Source organism: Typopeltis vanoorti, chromosome 23, assembly GCF_054136105.1.
Source record: "Typopeltis vanoorti isolate ZY-2024b chromosome 23, IOZ_Tvanoo_1.0, whole genome shotgun sequence".
Classification (NCBI taxonomy): Eukaryota; Metazoa; Arthropoda; class Arachnida; order Uropygi; family Thelyphonidae; genus Typopeltis; species Typopeltis vanoorti.
In genome coordinates this window covers 10,257,722-10,282,732 of record NC_143571.1, presented here as the reverse complement: position 1 = coordinate 10,282,732, position 25,011 = coordinate 10,257,722, and the positions used below count along the sequence as shown (strand labels likewise).

General features: G+C 35.0%; 1 protein-coding gene across 4 annotated transcripts in view; it reads right to left on the bottom strand.

The window, feature by feature from the left end:
* The window catches only part of E(Pc) (Enhancer of Polycomb), a 371,838-nt gene that overhangs the window by 297,579 nt on the left and 49,248 nt on the right, over positions 1-25,011 (bottom strand). For 3 of the 4 annotated variants that reach the window (XR_016550343.1, XM_090413189.1, XM_090413191.1), the window contains exon 2: positions 1,715-1,874. Coding sequence is in view for 3 of the 4 variants with exons in the window: in XM_090413189.1 (XP_090269315.1) it covers positions 1,715-1,874 (160 nt within the window). In the remaining variant the exon portion in view is untranslated. Of the gene's footprint in view, positions 1-1,714; positions 1,875-17,232; positions 17,407-25,011 lie in introns of all 4 variants that reach the window. The other variant, XM_090413190.1, reaches the window with a different exon arrangement.

Below are 25,011 nucleotides of genomic sequence, written 5' to 3'. Positions count from 1 at the left end.
ACTCAATTTTACCACTCAATCCACCAACTACAGTGAACTGCATCATTTACACCAATGACATCTACTGCCCATCACCACCGTTACTAGTATTTTCACAGACAATCACAATCCATGCCCACAGCGGGATTCAAACATGCAGCCTTTTGGCTGGAAAGCGGATATGCCAATGACTTGGCCAACCAGGCTAGCATGTACAATGTGTAAAATGTGTAAAATTGCACATTTTGCCCATTTTTCATTGCACCAAAAACACACCTGCTTCTTTGACATTTTGCTTGCAATAAAACTAATAACGTACCTGTTTTGGACTACACTCGCACGGTAGCCGCCATCTTGCAAATAGAATTAGCTAAGGTGATAGTAGTGCCGCACTGCAATGGCAGTCTTTTTGAATGTTATTAATGGGTCTATATGTCCACTCATTCCCTTTTGACATTATTAAGAAAAAAAAATGTGTTACTTACTTTTCGGAAACCTCTTGTATCACTAACTACGCAGATATGTGAGATATAATTTAAAAACAAGAGATGACAAAATACACTGAAATTTCAGATATCACAACAACTTTCAATGTCCAAATTTAAAGAAACTAAAAGGCAACTTACTGCCTTACTTTAATGTGCTGATTATTACTTTAAAACATAATGCCAAATACATGTGCCCTTTAAGTCGCGAGACAACAATTATATCAAAACAAAGAATTATATTTGGAATTGCCAATTACACAGATTCAAAATAATATGTGTAACTCCAACCCCCACAACATTAACATGTCATGCAGGTGTTCGAAGGCACAGAAGTCCTGAACAGGAACCTCCTTCAGTCTCTGGGTCACACCGCATTGGATGTCCTCAATGTTGCTGAAGCACTCCCCTTTCAAGGCACACTTCATCTTTGGGAAGAAGGAAAAGTCTGCAGAAGCCAAAGCTGGTGAATAGGAGAGGAGGGGTCGATTACACAGACTGACTTTGAAAATAGAAACTGCTTCACAGACAGTACACAGGAGCACTGTTATGCAACAGAAACCAATTGTTGTTTTGGAACAGTTCTTTCCTAACATGTCGCATGTGGGCATACAGAAGTTGCATTACTCCTAAATAATACTAACCATTCACTGTGGTGCACTGAGGAACAAATTTGCGGTGTATAATTCCAGCAGGATCGAAAAAAAAAATGACCATTGTCTTGATATGTGATTTTTGAAACCTGACACCAAACTATATAGAGAGTAGCCTAGTGGTTATTCACCTGTCATGGGCAACAATTTTCCTAGCTTTCACCAACATTTTCATTTGTCCATGCATGGCTCAGACAGTCATCACTGTAAACTTTTTTTTAAGGTCTTGGTACACTTTGTAGCAGTTTTTCCTAATTTATAGTAAAATTTTATCACAGCTCTTTGCTCCATAACGCAACTTCTGAAATGCTCCACTTCACTCTTACTTCAACGGTTGCCACATGAAAACTGATGCATCACCCTACTCAAAAGTTGCATCTGTGATTACGACACACTCTAGTGGTCAAAAATATAAACGTTTCAAAAAGCTGTTCTGTAAAAAATCAATCTCATTAAATGGGCACACTGTTTATATGACATATAGTGTCTTTAATCTTCTTTCTTTGGCACCATTTTATAGTTTAAAATTTCATAACATAAATAAATAAAATATCTAAATGTTTCTTAATGATAATAAAATTTATTAGAAAGACTTACGCTGCACATGTATGAGTTGTCGTGAATTTTTATATGTGGCCGGATATAACTCTTCGTATATTTCCAATTGAGTGGCATAAACATCAGGTGTAGGAATAACCAGCTCCCCAGTGTGACCAAATGCTTGTTGGGCTGAAATAGCTCTTTGTAAATGATGTTCCTAGGCACAAAACATTATAAAATTAATAATGATGATACACAAACCTTTAAAGATTTTTAATAATCATACCTTTCATGAAAAAAAAGAAAAATTACTTTCAATTTTGCATGAAAATAGTTCATAATAAGAATTACAAATCAATTGAAGAAGTGCTTTTTTTTCCTACCTTATTGTGGCACTAATGTTGGAATGTTTCTGGGATATCTGATGAGCTATTGGTGAGAGAAATACTCTTGCACGTAAAAATAAACTGGACAAGTTCGTAGTAGGCATCACTTAAAAGGTTAAACCTAGATAGAAGAGCTTCTGATTCAATGTCCAATAGTCATCTTCTCCTGGTATAAGAGAAAAGCTTTTCACATTGCTTACATGGGGTAAACAGTGGAAAGGAAAGAAGATAAACTTGGAGAAGAACAAGCTAAGTTCAGGTCAAATAGGGATAAGGATCAGATTTTCACTCAAAACAAATAATTGAGATTGAGACATTACTGGAATACGACAAGGATCTGTATTATTTAAGTGTCTTAGATTTGGAAAGGGCACATGACAAGGCACTAAGACAAAAGCTAATAAATATGTTAAAATTATATCATGTAAATTGGAGATGAGCAATATGTATTTCATATTTAAGTTGCAATCAGCAGTTAGACTGAAGGAGATAAAGATATTTTAAAGCAAAATTAGGTGATTAGAAGACAAGGATGCACATTATCTCCACTTCTTCATCAAAAAAAATCACATTATAAAATCAGCTTTCATTTCATATTTCAGCTGATTTGAAACCGGCATTATTTGCACGTTTCATTAAGCTCAGCTCTTTTATGTAGATAATGTTATACTACTAAATAAATCTAATATGGGTCTTCAGAAATCTTTAACTAAACTGAATAATTGTTGCAACAAATTTGACATGAAAATCAGCAATAAAAAGACAAAAACTATGAAAATATACAGAGTAATGAAAACATCAGCTGCATCCTGAATGGAGAACCTATAGAACAATTTAAACATTGTAGCCATTAAGGCCCAACTTTTAGTGAAGGTGGAAAATTAATATCAAAATAGATAATAGAATTAGAAAATTATAGTTGGGAACCAGCTGAATAAATTTATATGAAATAAGAGAGAAATCAGCCAAAACAAGCAGTATACAAGAAGTGTTCAAACAAATTTTATCTTATGGATCTGATAGTTGGGTTAGAAATAATATAGATTAAAGAGACTGTGTCACTGGAAGGATCATATTAAGAAGATATTAAGGTAGAAACTGACACTGTTAGCATTCAAGAATGTGTGAGCAGAGGTAATCTGAGGTGGTATGATCTTTAACAGAAAGCAAAAAAAACAGGTTAGGAAAGACCAAGACCTGGGTGGATTGTTGCAGTTAGAAGTACCCGAGAAGACTGAAATATGTATGACAACACTGAAGTACTTACAAATAAAAGACTAATTTGGAGGAAAATTGTTGATAGGATGTTAGTAATAATGTAAACTTAATCATGTAGTACTATCATATCCTGTACACTCTTTGAGGGTATCTATCAAGATTTTGATGATAATAAGATCCTCAGTAAATGATTACACAAAATGGATGTGACTTAGTCTAGCAAGATTTCAGGGATTGCTAGGAAAGGAACTTGCCAATGCAAATAAACAGAACCTTAAAAAAAATGGATGAATGTAACACTGTGCAATCAATGGATTCTGAGAAGTAGCTAAGTAGTGTAGTTTGGATATGGTAGTATGTGGAATAAAAAACAAAGATCAGGATATGAATATTTGAAAAAAGTTTGAACATTTGTGGAGCAGAATGTATAAATGCAAAACAACAAACTATGGTGCCTCCATATTAACACAAGAAAATATTTTTCTCGATTATGAATCATTAGACTCCATAGAGGTCTAGTGTTAATAATAGTAGTAGCAATAATAATAATAACTGACTTGCATTTAAGAATAACTTATAACACAATGATATCATTCAGCTGCAGAGTGATGTGCTCAGTTTAAGTCAACTGTGGATGCTGCTGCAAACTTTAATAAGGCCCATATCATGCAATATTACTCATACCTGTGATCCTAAAACATAATAATATTGTCTTTTCAGAAGCAGCAATGTCAATTTTTATTATAATTCTGATGGTAATGCTTATATGTTGGTTATACATAATGATATTACTTAAGGAAATTATGACGTACACCATATATAAAATTAAAAAACTTAATATTTCAGCAAGTAAAACTGTTATCATCAGAGAACAATGAACTGATATGTGCAAGCAGGCACTACATAGGGTAAGTTTATCTGAAGAAGAACAACAAAGACAAGTCAGCTATTAGGCTGAAGTTCTAATGACAAGCAAGCTTCCCAGATATCAGGCAGTTTCACACACATGCCAAGCCTTAAGTGCTGGGAGAAATTCATGTTACAGCCTCTAACATGAGTTTGAAACAGCACTGAGACAAAATGAAGTGAAACAGCACTGATAAAGGATTAATAATATAATAATAATAATATTATGATAATAACATGATATAATATGATAATAATATTTACTGTATTTGCCGGTGTATAAGACGCACTTTTTTTCTTTGAAAATAGGTCTGAAAAACACGGTGCATCTTATACGCCGATACTCAGTTTTTTATTACTTTCATTTCTGGAAATTTTCTGTTCAGAGTTACGCAATTTCTTTTATGCTTCCTTGCGGTGTGTGTGAGCCCATTCCAGTTATGTAGAGTTCAGTGGATGCGCTCGCAGTTGTTGTGAACGGTGATAAATTTCTGCCGTTAAATTTTCTCTAAATTTCTTGGCAAATTATGGCTGAAAAACGTTGGCATTTCTACAATATTGTATACAAGCTACATGTGATTGCATATGCTAAAGAACATGGAAATGGGGCTGCAGAGAGGCATTTCGGGCTACCCCCAACTGAGAAAATGATAAGAACTTGGCAGAATCAGGAAGAGGACCTAAAATAAGCAACTCACAGTAAACAGTAACCTACGAAGTGGAACTGCAAAATGGCCAGAACTCGAGGCAGAACTGAATACTTGGATTTTAGAACACAGAAAAGCAGGACTTTCAGTGTCTACAAAAATTATTATTCATCAAGCGAAAACGATAGCCACTAACAGAGGGATCACCAACTTTACTGGATCAACATCATGGTGTTCAAGATTCACGAAAAGAAACCAGCTATGTATGCGGACTAAAACAAAAATATCACAAAAGATGCCAGCTGAATATGAAGAAAAAATTATTGAATTTCATCGATTCGTCATTAACACAAGGAAACGAGAAAATTTTGAACTTGCACAAATTGGAAACATGGACGAGGTTCCACTGACTTTTGATGTGCTCTCAAACAAAACTGTAGATTCCAAGGGCACAAAAGGTGTTACTGTTAAAATTTCGGGGCACAAAAAAACTCACTACACAGTTGTTTTATCCTACTGTGCTGATGGGACAAAATTGCTGCCACTATTGATTTTTAAAAGGAAGACACTACCCAAAGAAAAACAGCTTAAAGGAGTGTTTGTACATGTTCACGCAAAAGGCTGGATGGATGGAGGAGGAATGAAGTTATGGATGGATAAAATTTGATCTAGGTGCCCTGGGGAATGTTGAAGAAGCCTGCCCTGATAGGATCAGTTTTGTTCTCACAGAACAGATGTTAAAAATAAACTCAAGGAATTGAAAACTCAGTTAACTGTATTTCCAGGAGGACTAACCAGTCAGCTTCAACCTTTAGATGTCTGTATTAATAAACCATTTAAGGGATTTATGAAGGAGAAGTGGAACAGCTGGATGCAGTCTTCAGATTTTGAGGTTACGCCATCATGAAGAGGCCTAACATTTTGCAAGTTTGTGAGTGGGTCAAAGCTTCGTGGGATGCTGTGAAAACTGAGACAGTGGTTAAATCATTTAAGAAGTGAGGCATTAGTAATGCACTGGATGGTACAGAGGACAATTTGCTGTATGAGGACTCGGATTCTAATTTAGAAGACGTTTCAAGTGTCTGATGAATTTCTGGGTTTTGACAAAGAAGATTAAAAGGCGGGTATTCTTTCCTAGTTAGATTAGGTATTTGTTGAAAGTAGATCTACTTATTACTTTATATTGGAAATACTGTAAATTCATTATAATATTTAGTGATAAAATTTTTTTTCCTAAAAAATGTGTACAAAAAAAAGGGGGGGCATCTTAATAGGCCAGTGCATCTTATATGTGCCTGCAAATACGGTAATTCTTTCAATATTTCGTGTCAGTCACTGAAACCTCATCAGGAAATACAATATGAGACTTGTAACACATGCACGCACGTTGACCGAGTGGTTAACATATCCGCTCTCCAGGCATGGATGTTTGTGATTGTCTGTGAAAGCACTAGTGGTGGTAGTCGGCCATAGATGGCATTGGTGTTAGATGATGAAGGGTGGTGGAGTAGTGAGACGAAGAGTTGTAGAGTTGATGCCCTCCCTCGATGAGTCTTTAGACTCCCTGGAGGTGTGATATAATAATAATAAACACAAAACTAAGTGAAACACATGCAGACAAAAGACCAGAGTCCTAACTAGGTGGCACACCCTCTGTGCACACCTGTAGATTAAAATCTCACCAAATCTCAGATCAAAAAATTGAAAAAGTCTGCTCAAAAAAAAAAGTTTCTTCCTGGCCTTCTGAAATCACAAAATCACTCAAACCCTTCAAGTTCTCATCCCTTCTCTCCAGATATATGAATTACCAAAAAGTACACAAAACCAATTCCCCCCCCCCCACACACAAGATCTATAGTAGATGCTACAGATTCCCTATGCTATAAATTACAAAACAGCAAGCACTCTTACCTCTCCCCACTGATCATACCATTTCCTATATAACAAAATCTACCCATTTGAAAACTTCTATTGAGAATTTAATATTAAATAATACAGATATTTTGGAGAGTTATGATATCACCTCACTGTTCACCAATATTGCCTCAAAAGACACCTTATCGCTTATAAAAAAAAGTTTTTCTTCCCGATACTATTGATCTCTTTTCCTTTGTTATCCATTCCAGATATTTCTCTTGGAAGCACAAAATGTATAAACAGATAGAGGGGGGTGCCTCTATGGGTTTTATATAGAAGTTTCATCCAAACTTCTATCTTAACCAGATAGAAGTTTGGATGAAAGAGTCTCATGGCTCAAACACATTAGACTCTTTCATCTCTCTCTCTCTCTCTCTCTCTTCAACAGTCTTCACCCCAGAATGAAGCCTCCATAGCTCAGTCAGTATAGACGAATCCCTTTGGACCGGCCTGATTCATCAGCTAGGCTGGTCCCAAGCCCAGATAAAAAATGGTGTGTGTGTGTGTGTGTGTGGAGGGGGGGGGGGGTGAGATGGTGCCGTACCACCCCATAAAAGGGGCTCACAGCTATTGTATCATCATAAACTAAATAAAATAAATAAATAACCTTAGAATCCAGTTTACCATGGAAAAAGATTTGGGTAGACATGTTACCAAGGTGTCTAGAAAGGCTAAACTATTATTAGTTTCTAGACACCTTGGTAACATGTCTACCCAATGGTAATCTGCCCTTTTCACTTGATATTTCCAAGACATCTGATCATATCTGGTATCGAGGCCTTCTGCACAAGTAACATAAGAATTATGGTCTCCTTCCTGCTGTTTGTGAATTTATTTCTCACTTCCATTCTGGTCATTCACTGTATCATTATAATGGCTTCATCTCAACAGTTTTTTTTTTTTTTTTTATAATATCAATGCTGGAGTACTGCAGAGTTATGTACTCTTACCCAAACTCTTCCTTCTTTAAATCAATGGCCTTCTTTAACTATAAATCCTATGCACATTTTGTTGATGATAGTACTCTTGATTCCTCTTCTCCATTCAAGAAACCCTGTAGTACTCAAGTGATTCAAGTCTCAAGATCTTCCATAATTAATAAATAAATTCACTTCATCCCAATTGAGAATGGTAAGGTGATAAATATTAAAAACAATTAAATCAATTTTAATGTTATACATCTTGTCTTATTATTTGCAAAAAAAGATCATACTTCACTCCCTCTTTCTTTTGATGATGTTCTGATATTCATTTAAGATCAGCTTTCCCTTCTGAGGCTAACTTTCAGCTCCAGCTTATCCTGCCTTAAATAAGAAAATTAAATAAGCAGGCTTGTCGGCTTTTAAAAAAAACAAGTTTTTTTTTGTTTGTTCTTGTTGTTGTTGCTATTCAAAATACTAATTCTCTCCTGATGACAATACTCAAATCCAAAGGACCTTAGAATACTGTTCTCACATTTGGGTACATACAAAATCTGCCAAAAAATTCTGGACTGCATACAGAAAACAGCAATCTGAATAACAGGTGACCCCTCTCTCAGAGAGGCTATCTAATCTCCTTCTCAGAAGTGTTCCATTTCTTATTCTGCTTTTTTTTTTATTTATAGGTGCTTTCATGGGCATTGCTCTGCTAAACAATTTCTACAACCATTTCTCCACTTTCCTCTAATCTTGTAAGAATCAGTGCAGCACAGATCAGCATCCATAAATAGTTCAAAAACAATGCCAAACACAACCTTCCATCTTCATTCATTCCAGCTACCTCTGCACTAACACTATCTTCCAAACATAAAAATGTGCACAAATTCATGGAAAGCATGAATTTGTGCACATTCACATGGAAAGCAGAGAGAAATTAAAATAAATAAATAAATAAATAGTGGAAAGATGTGTGGCAATGATAATATAGTGACAAAAATGCTTAAGACAACTAAAGAAATTGCAGTTGATAAATTGCAAGTAATCTTTATGTACTAGAGAGAAAGTAGATACCTAGATTTATGGTTATCATAAGTCTAGGTATCATATTGCTTCTTATCATTCTAACCAAGAAAAGAAATCTCACTAAATGTGAAAATTGGAAGAGAATTAATCTACCCTACTATTAGTTCAAATAAAAACAAATTCATAAAATTTGTATATAAGATTAAAATATATTAAGACATGAGCAAGTTGATCGTAGAATAGGCAGAAGTACTTTGCATTGCATTTTCATTAAGGAATATCATTCAACAAAATACAGAATTTAAAATCTTCTTAATACCAAATTTTATAGATTTTGAAAATTTAAAAAAAAAATTTTTTTATAGTACTGATAGAAAATATTATCAGTAATTATTAGAAGCTATGGAATTTCTGATAAGTGTGAGAATAATGAAAGAAATATAATTTAAAAAAAAAAAAGTGTTTTGGCAACATAATCATGACTGGATTATGTAAAAAGGTAAGAAGTATAAGCAGAGGAATAAAATAGCATCTCGCATCACAACTGAAAGATCTAGATTACCCAGATGAGAGTTTAACATCATTAACACATACACACTGATATACAAGCAAAATCATAAGCACTGTATTCTTAAGAAAGCTGAAAAGTTGGACTTAAAATAAATTCCAAAAAGAAATTAAAATTTACCAACATACAGTAGAAGAGGTTAATAATTTTACATACTTTGGAGGTAATATTGATACTGAAGTTAAACATGACATGCATATGCACAGACTGACAAAAGTAAATACTGCTTTTGGAAAACTGAATACAAATAACTCTTTTCATCTGCACACCTATGAATTCTTTAAGGACTAGCTAGGCACAAACTATGCAAAGAGCAGCCCACAACAGAAACAGATGGAGATTCATAATAGCCAACCTCCTGAATGGAGATGGCACTTGACAGGGTAGATTTCATTTCAGTACATAAGGACTATTCCTGTTTCCTACCCAAGGTTGTGGAAGCTTCTGCACATGCACCTTGTTTCGTACCACTGTCCACCATGCTCAGTGACCATTTTGTGTCCTACCTGCCTTCTTGATCTATGTGGTATTGTCTATCTCCAAATATGAAGAGCTAACAAAAGATGAAAGCAACTTATCAGTTACTTTCACCTTTCATCAGATCTTTGCTGCAAGTTGGGGGGGGGGGACTTCTACTGCTATAAGAGTTGCTAAATGTTCCACAATCTCAGCTGCGAGACAGCAGATCACTTTGCTGCTGAAGAATTGCATGAATTCTTCAAAGCAAGGTACAAATTATGCAGAGAGCAACCCACAACAGAAACAGATGGAGATCCATAATAGCCAACCACCTGAATGGAGATGACAACACTTGATGGAGGTTGGATAGCAGAAGGAAGTTACACAGTAGGTGTTTAACCTAAATGAAATTGCCTGTTTTAGCATAAGTCCAGTCATGCCTACATATCCATTGAAGAAAAGGCAGCACCTGGTTTAAAGCTCCATAAGACTGCTGCACATTGCTTTTGGGACCTATAAAATAAGACCTCTAATGGTGTATCACTCAGAAAACCCGTAGTCACTGAAGGGATACATGAAGGCAAGATTGTTCGTTGTTTGGAGAGTGAATAAAGAGGAATGGATAACATAACAGATTTTTAGTGAATATTTTTCAGAAGAGTTGCACAATGTATTAATCTTGAAAATAATGAACTACTTTAATAGTTACTTGTTTTATACATACTGAATATTCTATTTGCTACTTTTATGCCTTAATGTGTATGAAAAATAGATGGGTTTTAGATTAAATTAATCTTGAAAGATCTGAATCGCTCCCATTTGGGAATGCAAACTCTATTGTCCTATAAGTCTCCTGTTTTACAAATTTTCAATACACGGCAATTCTAGAGAAGACAACCACTGTGTATAATGAGAGTTAACTGTATGTATGCAATCATCCATATATCATAATAAAACCAAAATAAGGATCTTCAAATAGCAATGTGAAAGGCCATTTTATTATATGGATCAGGAGAAATGGAAATTAACAAAGAAACAGGAAGCCAAATTAAAATAAGTTTCAAACATACATAAAGTATTAAAAATATTTTGGCCATAACAATTAAAAAATTGTGATGATTAAAAAAGAAGAAATTCCGAAGGTGGCTTTTACATGGATACCAGAAGGAAAAAAAAAGAAAAGTTTCAACTAACTTGGCAAAGAATGACTAACTGGAAGAGTTGAAGAGAAGCAGAATGTTACAAAAGAGACAAGGGTATTGGGGGGAGGGGAGCTCTGATAAACACCTAGAACAAAAATGATATTAAAGCAACTGATATAAACACAAGAGCACATCTTAAAACCATTTAACCCCCATATTTCATCAAATTGTAATAATTTGTTCTTTTTTTTTTTTTAGGATATATATAAGAAGAAATGTCAGAGGTTTTGAAGAAATTCGAAGCTACAGAGATGCAGGCCATCATCAAATTTTTCAAGCTGCAAGAAATGCCCTCAACTAAGATTCACCAACATCTGGACATGCTGATGCTCTCAGTAAAGTGGGTCCCCCAAATATTTGAATGCCAATCAAAAGAGAGAACGTGTGCTGTCATCTGAAGGGATGGTTTGAGAAATCAGGTGCAAATTTTTTGGCTCGTATTGTGACTGTTGATGAAACATGGCTTCATCACTATGACCCAGAGAACAAACACAGTCAATGGAGTTGAAACACAAAGGTTCTCCACAGCAAAAGAAGTTCCAAAAGTCAGCAGGGAAGGTTCTTGACATTGTCTTAAGTAGTTTAGTTATCTCGATAGGATGGAGATGGATAAAATACCAAGCAAAGATAATGAAGTAATGAACCAGACCAAGGAACCACCCCAAATAAAATGGGAAGAAAATGTGAAGACAAATCTAGAAAGAGTAGAAAAGAGAATGACATAAAATAAGTTAGTTCCTGCAAAATCTCTGCTTCTTTGTGTAGAAAAGGAGCAATTAATAAGTTAATAATTGCCTTTGTTTTGAATTACTGGCAATTCATTTAGTTTTTAAGAAAAAATAATTGTGTCATGAGTATGAAAAAAATGCCTTTTACAGGTAACAGACATTTTTTATAGACAAAATGAAAAAAAAACAGATTACTGTGACAGAAAATTTTCAGGTCTCAAAACTGAAAATGGTATTTTGAAAAGCTAGAGTGTTCAATAGCATAAATATCATTTAATAAAATAATAGCAATACCTGGGTGATAGAAAAAAAAGTGCAGTAACTATATATTAACTCACTCACTCACGAACACAGTATTCTCCACCATTTATTACCATAACAGGATGTGTTATAAACAGCTGTATCATTCATATGATTAAATTAAAAATGACAAGAAATTATATTTTTGTTTAATCTTTTATCCAAGCATAGGTAAACAAATTTTTGTGCATGTGAAGTTCTTCATGACTAGAGTAATTGTATATAGAAGCTAATGACTTGACATTAAATGCCTCAGTTATCATATAACACAATATAGGATTGTGATTAATATTATTTATTAGCATTGCAAGTTATCTTAGTGTGATTAAAAGCCACCCTCACTCCCAATAAAAACAATCTTGTTCCCAAATTTATTTACCTTTTGTAAATAAATCTGGGATTTATTTACAATATATCCCAGATTTACCCAATATAGCCTCTTGGCTCTTTATTGGGTATACTATTAAGTTAAGGGGATAATAAATCCTCCATTATTTTAAAGCCGGATACGAAACTTGGAGATCGAAATCTAAGAGTTTCATGCCGAAGAACTATCGGCGAGTACAAGCGTAAGTCATCACCTGGGTAGTACAACACTAGGGCAATTCGTTGCAAAGGTGGAGAAAACTCCGTCACTATCCTTAATATTTTCTCATAATGTAAAACACAGCTACTAGGAGATGTATTACTGTTTTACATTACGAGGAGAGGTCACTACCCAGACCGGTTTCGATCTTTATTGAGGTCTCATCAGTGAGTAGGTAGACACCTGGAATACCAAGGTTTAAGTGAACTGAACTTACATATGTGTATACCTAGTGTTGTACTACCCAGGTGGTGACTTACGCTTGGACTCGCCGATAGTTCTTCGGCATGGAACTCTTAGATTTCGATCTCCGAGTTTCTACCCACTACCCAGAGTGGTTTCGACCTTTATTGAGGTCTCATCAGTGAGTAGGTAGACCTGGAATACCAAGGTTTAAGTGAACTGAATTTACATATGTGTATACCTAGTGTTGTACTACCCAGGTGATGATTTACGCTTAGACTCGCCGATAGTTCTTCGGCATGGAACTCTTAGATTTCGATCTCCGAGTTTCGTATAAGGCTTTAAACTAATGAAGGATTTATTATCCAATTAACTTAATTTACGCTGCCAGAAAAACAGCCTCTTGACTCTTTATTGGGTATACTATGTTAAAGATACCAAGCAATTTTATAAGCTAGGTTTTAATCCTTTTTTCCCAAGTGAAGAAAACAGACAAATAAGTCAAGTTTGCACCTGAACATAGTTCAAGTCTGAGGCAACTCATAGTAAAGGTGGAGTAAGATCCAATCACTTTCCTTAGTATTTCCCCCTAATGCAAAGCACATCCCCTTGCAGAGATGTATGATGCTATGCATTAAAGGCAAGGGCCACTACCCAGACCAGTTTCGACCTTTATTGAGGTCTCGTCGGTGGGAACCAGACCCATAATTGCCAAGGTTGAACTGATGTAGAGCTTATAGACTTTACCTAAACAAGTTGCTTGGTATCTTTTACCATAGTATACTACATCTTACTCTCATCCGGAGATTTTTATTTAATAAGGTCAAAGCACCTTGTTTAGGTAAAATCTATAGGTCTACTATTACTACATCACTTCAACCTTCGTATTTATGGGTCTGGCTCCCACTGACGAGACCTCGAAACCGGTCTGGGTAGTGGCCCTTGCCTTTAATGTATAGCATCATACATCTCCACAAGGGGATGTGCTTAGCATTAGGCGGAAATACTAAGGAAAGTGATTGGAGCTTACTCCACCTTTACTACAAGTTGCCTCAGACTTGAACTACGTTCAGGTGCAAACTTGAATTATTTGTCTGTTTGCTTCACTTGGGAAAAAAGGATTAAAACCTAGCTTATAAAATTGCTTGGTATCTTTAACATAGTATACCCAAGTTAAAAAACTTTCTACATCTTGCTCTCATCCAGAGATTTTTATTTAATAAGGTCAAAGCACCTTGTGGCAACTTGTTTAGGTAAAATCAATAAGCTCTGCATCACTTCAACCTTGGCATTTATGGATCTGGCTCCCACTGACGAGACCCCAATAAAGGTCGAAACTGGTCTGGGTAGTGGCCCTTGCCTTTAATGCATAGCATCATACATCTCTGCAAGGGGATGTGCTTTGCATTAGGGGGAAATACTAAGGAAAGTGATTGGATCTTACTCCACCTTTACTACGAGTTGCTTCAGATTTAAACTACATTCAGGCACAAACTTGACTTATTTGTCTGTTTGCTTCACTTGGGAAAAAAGGATTAAAACCTAGCTTATAAAATTGCTTGGTATCTTTACATTACATATATATATTTAAAAAAAAAATCTATCATGGGAATAAAAACCATAAAGTATTGACACTACCACTTCAAAAAAGGAGAGGGAAGTAATAAAAGTAATTATGATATGCAAATAGGTCTTAATGGTTTGATCAAACCAATACTGTAACTACCACAGAGTTTCTATCCCATCCCCTCACATACAAAAATACACCTAAATAACTGATATTATCATTATTATATAGGCACCTCCATGTGGTCTGAAAACTAATCACAGGAGACCCAATTTATCATACCTCTCCTTGAACCCATTAACAGACAAAGCACTCACAAATGACTGGCAACCCATTCACAACTCTCCAAGCAAAAAATCTAGTCATCATACCCCCTACTAACTAAACCTTTATTCAACTTCAGGGATGACCCCCTTGTTCTGGTCCCTCTAGCAAAGTGCTGAAACATTTTTCCTGCATCTCTCCTATAAAAACTCTTTAAGCAACCTAAATGTTTCTATCATATCCCCTCTTTTTCTCTGATTAACCAACTTCTGCAATCCACACATCCTCATAGGGAACATTCGACAGGCCACTCACCATCTTGGTCACTTGCCTCTGAATCCTCTCCACTGCTTCCTCATCCCCAAGAAACCCAGGAGACCAGACTACAGCAGAGTAATCCAGATGTGAGCATATCAAGACCTTATAAAGAGGAATAACTACTTGTTAATATGTTCTTCAATAGCCAAGTAATCTTATGGGCTACCTTAGCAATATGCTGTCTAAACTTTAACTATCTGTCTACTACCACTCCTAAATCTTTAGCTTCACATATTTCCTGGAGTACAGTGCCAATCAATGTGATGCATGACTTGTAACTTATCCTAAAATGCATAACTTTACATTTCTCCACATTAAACTAACACCCATTATCTTTTGTCCATACTGAAAGCTATTTAAAGCATCCTGCAGTTATTTATAGGCATTAATGAGACTTAGCTAATAGCAGATGATATAGTTACAGAGTTTAAATGTGAAGAGTTTAGAATTTTCAGGGAAGACAGGATGGGGGGAGGAGATAATAGCAGATGAATTACAGCCAAAAAGAATAGGAGACAGGTGGAAAGGTGGTTGTTCATTTAAAACAATCTGGTGTGAGATTAAGACAAAATATACAGTTGGTTGTTGCTATAGGCCAGGGAGTTCCACAGAAGATCTGGAAGCCATGCACTGCCAAATTAGTACAATGAGTACATGTCAAGTGATTATTATGGGGGACTTCTACTATGGAGATATAGACTGGAAGGAAGAAAGATAACATGGCAGGAAGAAAATAGAATTTATACATTTATACATCTGCTAAGAGATAATTACTTAAAGCAACATGTGATGGAGGAGACTAGGGGTGGGAGAGTATCGGACCTGGTCATAGGATCAGAAAAGCTATCCATAACCAAGTGACCATGCGGTCTGGACTTGGGCAATTGTAAAACATGAGGAATATTCTGACAAGGAGTATATGTAGAATACAAGGCAGATGATTATGACAAGCTTAAAAAGAGGCTTAAATCTGTGCCATGGCATAAAACACTGCAGGGTAAGGATGTTAGTAGTAGTAGTGTATATATGGAGAGGCAGAATCAAGGCAAAAACAGGTGACTAGTGGTGTGCCACAAGGTTCAGTGCTGGAACTATTGCTGTTTACTTTGTATATAAATGATATAGGAGTTAACCTGAAAGGAAAATTTCAGTTGTTTGCTGATGATGTGAAATTAGGTAGAGTAATACTTAATCAAGTCGAAGCTTAGCTCTTGTGATGTATCTATAATACATCACAGGAGCTAAGCTAAGGAGTATATAATTCTATTTAGTGGCTAGATCTTGAAAATTTATGAAATAAAAATCAGGCAGAGGCATTTAAAATGCCAAAAGAACAAGACAGCTGCACAACTAGTACTGACAACATTTCTTCTAGGTCAGGTAATACAAAAGTGTAATGTAGGGATAAAGAAACATCATCATCATCATAACACTAGTTACGAGTATAGACCATATTGGTCTGTTCCGGTCTCATCATCCATTCAATATCCTTTTTTTTTTTGAGGTATACCCTGCCTTCTCTTTCCAATTAGCTTATATTTTAGTATTTGCTTAGGTTGTCAGGTGTTGGCCATTGGGTTTATATGTTCAATCCATTTTTGTTTATAATTGTTTAGTTTTTCTTCTATTGATTTTGTTTTTAGTTCTTTTAAAATGTCTGTTCCTTTTTTGATCTAATAATGTGTATTTTGCAGTTCTTCTCTTAAATCTCATTTCACTTGTTTTTATTCTTTGTTCATTGCCCAACTTTCACTGCCATATAATAATGTGGGCACTGCTAAAGTATTGTATATTTTCAAGCATGTTTCTTTTTGTACTATATTTGGGTAGGGTGTTCTATTTATCAGGCCTATAATCTGTAAAAATTTTGAAGTTTTTAATTTTATGTCTTTTTCTCCTTCATATGATATTTCACATCCAAGATAACTGAAAGTATTTATCTGTTCTATTATTTTATTATTAATAACTATTTTGCTTCTAACTAGAGTTTGTCCACAAAATGCCATTGTTTTAGTTTTATCTATGGAAATTTTCATTCCAAACTGTTCTACTATAATGTTTAAATTATATATTGCTCTTTGTAAATTGTCTTCATTATCTGATATTATTACCTGATCATCTGCAAATAATAGTGTATTTATTTTGTTATTCCGGTAAATTTCTATACCTTGACTGTTTAAGGTGTTCTACTGTATTAATATTTCATTAATGTAAATATTGAAAAGTGCTGGAGACAGAGGGCATCTAACTCCTTGATTTATAGTGTTTTTCAGACAACTTTTCATTTATTTTTATTATCTTCATATATATTCAATATTGCATGTAGTAAAATATTAGGTATATTTATTCTTTGTAATATATCAAACAGTATATATCTTTTTACTTTGTCAAATGCTTTTTCGTAATCTATAAACAAAAGATGAGTTTCCAAATTAAATTCTCTTCTTTCTATAAGTAGTTTTAAACAGAAAGCTGCATCCATTGTAGATCGTCCTTTTCATCCATTGTAGATCGTCCTTTTCTAAATCCATTTTGACATTCTAATTATTTTTTTCCACTGTATATTTAAAAAAAAAAAAATACAGAAACATAATAGAACTTAAGTATAGAATAATATAGTGTTTGAAAAAAAAAAAAAAACTGATACTGAGAATTATGGGTGACATGAATAAACAAGATAAACATTTATTAAGATCAAAAGATTTATTGTTTTGAAGGCAAGGAGGATCAGAATTCAAATGGACAGGGATATTTTACCTTACTCACCCATCCTATTTAAAATAGGATGGGCAAATGAGGTGTTTCAAAAGTGTTTCATGAAGATTTAACCATTACAAATGCCTATATAACTACTGTTACTTTAGAAGTAATAACAAATCAAACATCATAGGGCCGAGTGAAGTATCAAGTTTTCTGCTAATACAGGTATTAGTTGTAGACTGATGCTGCATCCACATACATAAGTGAGAGTGCTCTTCAAGGTGCAATTTTGCTTCTAGTATATTGCTGCAAAATCTTAAGAAGTTAGTTACTTCTTAAGCTTCATTAAGAAGTAACTAACTCCATTAAGAAGCACTGTGGAAAGCTTGGGAAAGGTGCCTATGCAAGAAGAGTGAATTAAGGAAGCCATGAAATAGTGATGCAAATATGGAATGAGCAAGAGATATTTTCACAAATAAGCCTTAAGTCTGTTCAATGAGCCAGTTAATAGCTATAGTAGCACCCAGAAAGAGAAAGTTGCTCATGCATATGAGGAAGAGTATTTGTGTGAAACAGCAGAAAATCCCAAGGAACACCTGCACTACTCAGAAAATCCAACAAGAGAACACCCTCTGCCATCACACACAGTGAAAGAACTAAGAAAACTGGTATTCCAACTGCATAGGCAGGAAGGAAGGCAAACCATAGCATGCCTAGAAATCATCAATGCCAAGCCCTATCAAATACCTTGGAAATATCCAGTGCAATACAACAGATTTACCAAAACCTTTTCATTATGGCACATGACCAGAGGTGGTAAGAATGTCTGCTACAGATCTTGATAGGCAAAATCCTTGCCAATAGCCAATGAACAGCTGACATCAGGTGTTGAAGAATTTAACCAATGATGACCCTCTCCATTGATTTAGACAACATGTTTATTTAGAAATGACTGTATACAGGCCTACCTCCATGTGGGGTGGATGCCAGCTGAGTATAACATAGTGTGAAGATGATAAATAACAGCTATCTGCCTAAGAGAACACTTTCTGGGCATAACAGGTGCAATACCAGCACAACCAGAAGCCTTTTTGACATCTAGGTTGTTCAAGACTTCTGATGTCTTTATAACTGAAGGCCATAAGCGGCATGAGATGCAATGTTTCATGTAAAGGAGGATGTGATCTATCAGAAAACAAGGTATGAACCTTCACCAAGGAAATCATTAAAAGGAACTATCTATATGGACATGGTTATAGCTTCAATGACAGCCAGAATGTTGGATCAGATGAGCAGGACTAATTCCTAACTTCCAAACCTTACATCACTAGATTTCAAGTGAGGGGGGGGGGCAAGATACATATTCACATTTCACCACTATCAAGAACACAGTAGTAAAACTATCATATCAGTATATGTAATATTACATAAGACTTGCAGGATTTTAACTCAATGCTAACATTTACTGTGTTACTAATGGTGCATATAAACATGTAGAAAGGCTTATGTGTTTGTCATACATGTTGACTGATTTTTACAGTAATATATCAGAACACAGAAAGATAAGTAAATAATTATTTATTGACTTGTGATGGATACAACAGAATATGAAAACAAAATGCACACACTTCTACAAGACCAGTCAACATCCAAAATTATAGATTGCAATCCCACCAACACACAAAAGGTGCATAAATTACTAAAAAAAAAAAAAAGTCACTTCCTGGCCTAAAGAAACTGTAAACAAACTCAAGCCCTTCCACATTAAAACACCCAGGATACATGGAGCACCAAAAATTCACAAACAAGATACACCCTTACACCCTATTGTGGATAGCATAAATAGTCCTACATACAAACTGGCTAGACATTTAGCTAAGCTATTCTCACAAACAATTCTCCCTCCTTTGTCAAAAGGTTTGCCCACCTAAAAAGTATTTTAGAACACCATACCTTAAAAAGTTCAGACATAATGGTGAGTTTTGATATCATCTCACTATTCACAAATGTACCACTAATTGAAACCCTTGATCTGCTAAAGTCACACTTTCCCCCTGATATATTTGAACTTTTAAATTCACAATACATACAGGATATTTCACATGGAAAGGGAAAATATACAAACAATTAGATGGGACAGCCACCCCCCCCCTTAGCCAACTTCCATAGAACACCTGGAAAAACTAGCTATCAATACAGCCACTCTCAATGCTTTGGCTATGCAATGTTGACGATGTGCATGCTATTTGGCCACATGGTCTAAGCACATTGGATATATTCTTAGTGCATTTAAATAGCCAACACCCAAAAATCCACTTTACAATGGAACTGGAAGCTAATAACTGTCTGCCCTTCCTGGATACACCAATCACGCGTCTTCCAGATGGTTCCTTATCACTCTCGGTTTTTAGAAACCCCACATATGCAGGGAGACATTTACGTAAACAATCGCATCATCACCCTTCTCAACAGTATGGTATCTTAAAAATGCTAACCCACAGAGCGAGAACAATCTGTTCCAATGACAATGCTCTTGCTGCTGAACTGGCTCACTTACGCCACACCTTCTTAGCCAATGGCTATAATCCCCATAAGATAGACAAAATACTAAATGCTCCCAAGAAACCCTTCCCACTATCCACCATGAAGAACTACAACAAAACAGTCACCATCCATACATTAAAGGCACATCAGAAAAGATATTTAGAATTCTCAATAAACATCAACTATGCACTGTATTCAGACCGTGTGTCAAATTAGCAACTCTCATCCGTTCACCCAAAGACAGCATCTCTCCTTTATTACATCCAGGAGTCTACGAAGTATCTTGCTTGTGTGATCAAGCTTACTAGTCGAACAGGAAGAACTGTGGACATCAGCATCAGTGAACATAAAAGATACATCCAGCACTATCAATATGGCAAGTCGGACAGGCAGACCATGCTTTGGATACCCCTGCACACAGGATCAACTGGAAGAAAACAAAAGTACTACACAGAAGCTTTTACAAGTCAGAGATTGTTCTTAGAAGCAACAGAAGACTTGAAACATACTCCAAATCTTAACAAATATGGCTGTATAAACTTGCCTAAGATTTGAGAGACAGTCATCTTAAGGCATAACTAGTACCTGCTTTCTCTCTCTCCTTTTTTTTTTATTTATTTATTTATTTTTATTTTTAAACATATAGGGTGGCTAATTAGGACTTTAGTCTTTGCGTTGTTGCTGTTTTGTGCTCTGAAGATGTTGGTCATAATACCAGCGATTTATCAGTAATAAGTCAATAAATAATTATTGACTTATCTTTCTGTGTTATGATATATTACTATCAAAATTAGTCAACAATGGTGCATATAAATAACAAGTTATTAATAAATAATTTATAACTATATAATAAATTATATTATATCATATAATAAATAAATTACATAACAAACATAACATATAAATTTATAAATAAGTTTTTCATAATTATTTGCAGTACTCAGAATAAAAACTTAGCATATTTTCTTGCTAAATAGTGTTTATTTGATCACTAAAAGCCAGTAAAGTAATTCTAGAAATGAGCATTTGTAATTGGTGGGATCATTATGAAACATGCACATGCATGTATAACTCCCATACACAAAAGATTGTAAACCTACAGGACATCAGTAACGTGGGTGGGCTAAAGATTTTTTCTTCTAATTTTAATTCTTTAACTCCCCTCCCCCATAATCTAGAAACCCTGCTCTAGAGAACTTTCCAAGCTACTTCAGGCTTCCAATAAGCGGTGTAGTGGTCTCACACCAAGCAATGAAAGTTATCTCCAATCTAAAGACAATCACAAACATCTATACTCATGGTAGGATTCAAATTAACGGTATGTTGGTTGAAGAGCAGATATGCTAACTACTCTGCCATTTGTGGAAATAGCTATGAACGGATGAAACAGACAGTTAACAGAAGAAAGCAGATAATTAAGCCAGCTTATTCACTGCTGTATCTAACATGCTCTTTTTCCTGGTGCTTGTGGTGATTGTTGATGGGAAAAAGAAAGGTGAGAAATAGGAACTGAAGATTTAGTTTTAGAAAATAGAATATCTAGTTACTGGTGCTAATGAGTAAATGGAAAGATTAGTTATTAATAGGTATGAATAACAAAAGTGAACATGTGTCTAAGTACTTTGGTTTATTCTGTAAGAGAAAAAAAAAAAAATAAATATATATATATATATATATATCAAAAGAAGAAATCATAACATTTCCAAAAGTGACAGAAAAGTTATCAGGATTTCAATGCAAACTGAAATTAACTCAGGTGGATTTCTGGCAAAGATGTCTTCAAACAACATTAAAAGACTGCACATTGGAGATAACTGCAGATATAAGAATGAAGAGCTCGATCAATAGTAAATATGAACTGTGACCACCAACAATTCACGAGGATCAAGAATAGTGAAGAAAATTAAGAAGTGAATGTGTGGCATTTACTTTTTTGCATATGTGAGATTTGAAATAGGAAGTGATCCCCTTCTAGTTTTGTTCAGGATAAAAATGCGTATGACACTAAAAAAAGAAATGTGTACAAAAGTAATGAAAAGAATGAAAGTTGCAGAGCTGGTCGTTGTGGTCCTTGAGGAAAACCATGTAGTGATGATGGCTGGACAAAGTACAAGGGTAAAAGGAATGAAGGAGAATGATGATTAAATAAATGATGAAGAAAAGTTGGGTCAGTAAGTATTCAAGCTGAAATAGGTGCAGATGTTTGCCAGCAACTCTTCTTTTTACACACTTACAGGAAACATATTCATCTTATGTTTGATAGTGTTAAACCAGCAAGACTAGTTTCAACCTTTATTGAGGTCTCATCGGTGGGAGCCGGTCTGGGTAGTGATCCTTCCAATAATGCATAGCATTTATATATGTCTGTAAGGATATGTACTTTGCATCATGAGATAATAAGGCAAGTGATGTGATGTCATTAGCCTCTCTATATGAGTTGCTCAGATGTGAAGTCACTTCACGTGCAAACTTTGTCTACTTACACTTGGATAAAGGATTAAACCAAGAATATAATGTCTTTTCATCTTTAATTTATAGTATAACCAAGCAGAAAAACTTTTAGCATGTGAAAACAATATTCTCAGGGTTGGAAGATTTGGGATGTTACAACTGAGAAGTAGTACCTTGAATGGAAAATAGGAACTAGTATTTTGGAAGCTGAAGAGGTGTTTGTGACAAGAAGTCAGAAGTATAAGTTAGCCTAAAAAGAAATCTGATCTTATTGAAGATCTAAAATGTAAAGGGAACTGAAGTGTTATGAGAAATAAAACAGGATTGTGTCTTATAAGCAAGGAAATGAACAGCAAGAATACTATTATGAAAAATGTGATCCACTCATTCTTGTACAGTACCATTCATTATAACAAATGAATTTACATAGCCATTTATGGCATACGTACCGTAAAGAATTACATTTTGCCTAATTCTGCAGTTAAAATTATTACACTAAAATAACTTGAAAAAATTTAACAGAATCCTAAATGCCACATTTTATTACATTCCATCAAGCTATGCAGAAATTACTATTATCATTTCAACACATTTGCCAATAAAAATGGAATTACAGCATATGGGAAAGAATATTTTATAAATAAGTCTTGGATCTGGTTGAAGAACAAAAATTACTAAACTATAGTGTATCCATAATCCACTTAATCATAAGCTTAACAGGCCCTTACATAGTATTTACATACAATACAGTGTGAAATTAAGAGAGAGACAGGTACAAAATAAATTTTCTTTTCAAGTATTATATACTGTTCAAGAGTTGAATTTCCAACATTTTCCTTGTTTTCACAAAAATGATCATAACAACTGTAGCAAATTTTCAGCATTTGAAAAATGCTGTCATTTGGTAGCTAGCTTAGTTGGCTGCATAGCCTAGAATCTCTAATCAAGAGACTATGGAAAATTTAAATCCCACTGTGTGCATAGACATGGATATTGTTAATGTCTTTAGATGGGAGATGAATTTCATTAGCTGATGTGAGACCACCGCACTGCTTACTGGAGGCATCAAGTGGCATGCTTAACCCTTAACCATCAATGTGCTAAATAATACACAATGCTGCTGCTTTGCTTAATTTTGTCAATAAAGATAGTGTAATTGAAACCAAAATTGAAATGAGTTGACAAATTAAAAAAAACTCTACATACCCCCCCTCCCTCCAAATTCTATCACACTGTACAGAATTATTAATATCAGTTCCATTCATTTTACAAATTCTGCCAATAAAAATGATCTGACTGAAACCAAAACTGAACCACATAATCTTTACACCCATCTTAAATATCACTTTTAAAAAAATTCATCTACTCAGAGCAAAGTTAATATATAATTTAACATATTCTGATTCTCCACAGCTCAGTTGGTAAGCCTTTGGTTAGAAAGACCTGGGTTCAAATTCTCTAGGACATGAAGAACCTTTATCAGGACATAACACTTTTCAACTTAAGGTGAATTTAGTTAGTCTCATATGGAGATGACAGAGTTTTCCCATCCTGGTATCTTGTGTTTTCATCCTGCAAAACAGGTACACTGACCAGAAGGAAAAATTGAAAGACATAGTAGATAAGATTAACTATTACTTGGCTGTGACAAGCCATCGAGCTTCACACAGAAGGGAAGATGAAATAAAAATTTCAGACAGCTCAATAAATTTTTGTATGGATTCCAAATACAGATCTCTTAATTATCCAACTTTCAAATTAATGGACCTTCAATTAACTAACCCTCGAATGTGCCAAATGACTTGCTACAGCATCCTGTGTTGGTACCTTCAAGATAATCCTTCAATTGTCTGAGTGACAAATTGCACTCCTGCTGTGGATGGTTAATTGAATGATTACTGTACCATATGCACTTATGCATTTTGAGAAGCAAACCTAATGAAAGGAAGTACAAATCATAAAGATATACTTTCGGTTTATTATGTAATATGTATTATAACCGAGGTTTTTGACTTTTGGAAAAGAAAAAACATCAAGACTATTAGTTCATTTATCACTCTGTCATACAACACCAGCCAGATTTGTTTCTGCTACTCTTGAAATGGTTGTGGCAGAGGATGATACATGCAAACTGTACCTATGTAATAATGCAGTGGGGTCAGGTCAGGAAGGCAGAATTTATTGATATTGCCTCAAAAGCCAGAAATAGTGACTCATCTCACCACAGTACTGTAAAAACAATAGTTAGTGGGAGGCCACCATGGAACCAGAAATCCTGTTGAGGAAATAGTTGGAAGAAAATTCCAGCACCACCATTAACCATAATTCCAAACTACTCATGATAAGCAATGCCTTGAAAGAGAATGACATAAATCCTGGCTAGATAATGTGCAAAACACATTAACCTTCAGGCTGTCTCTAACATACTCAACATTGTCACACAGTTTATTGTCATGTTCACATATCC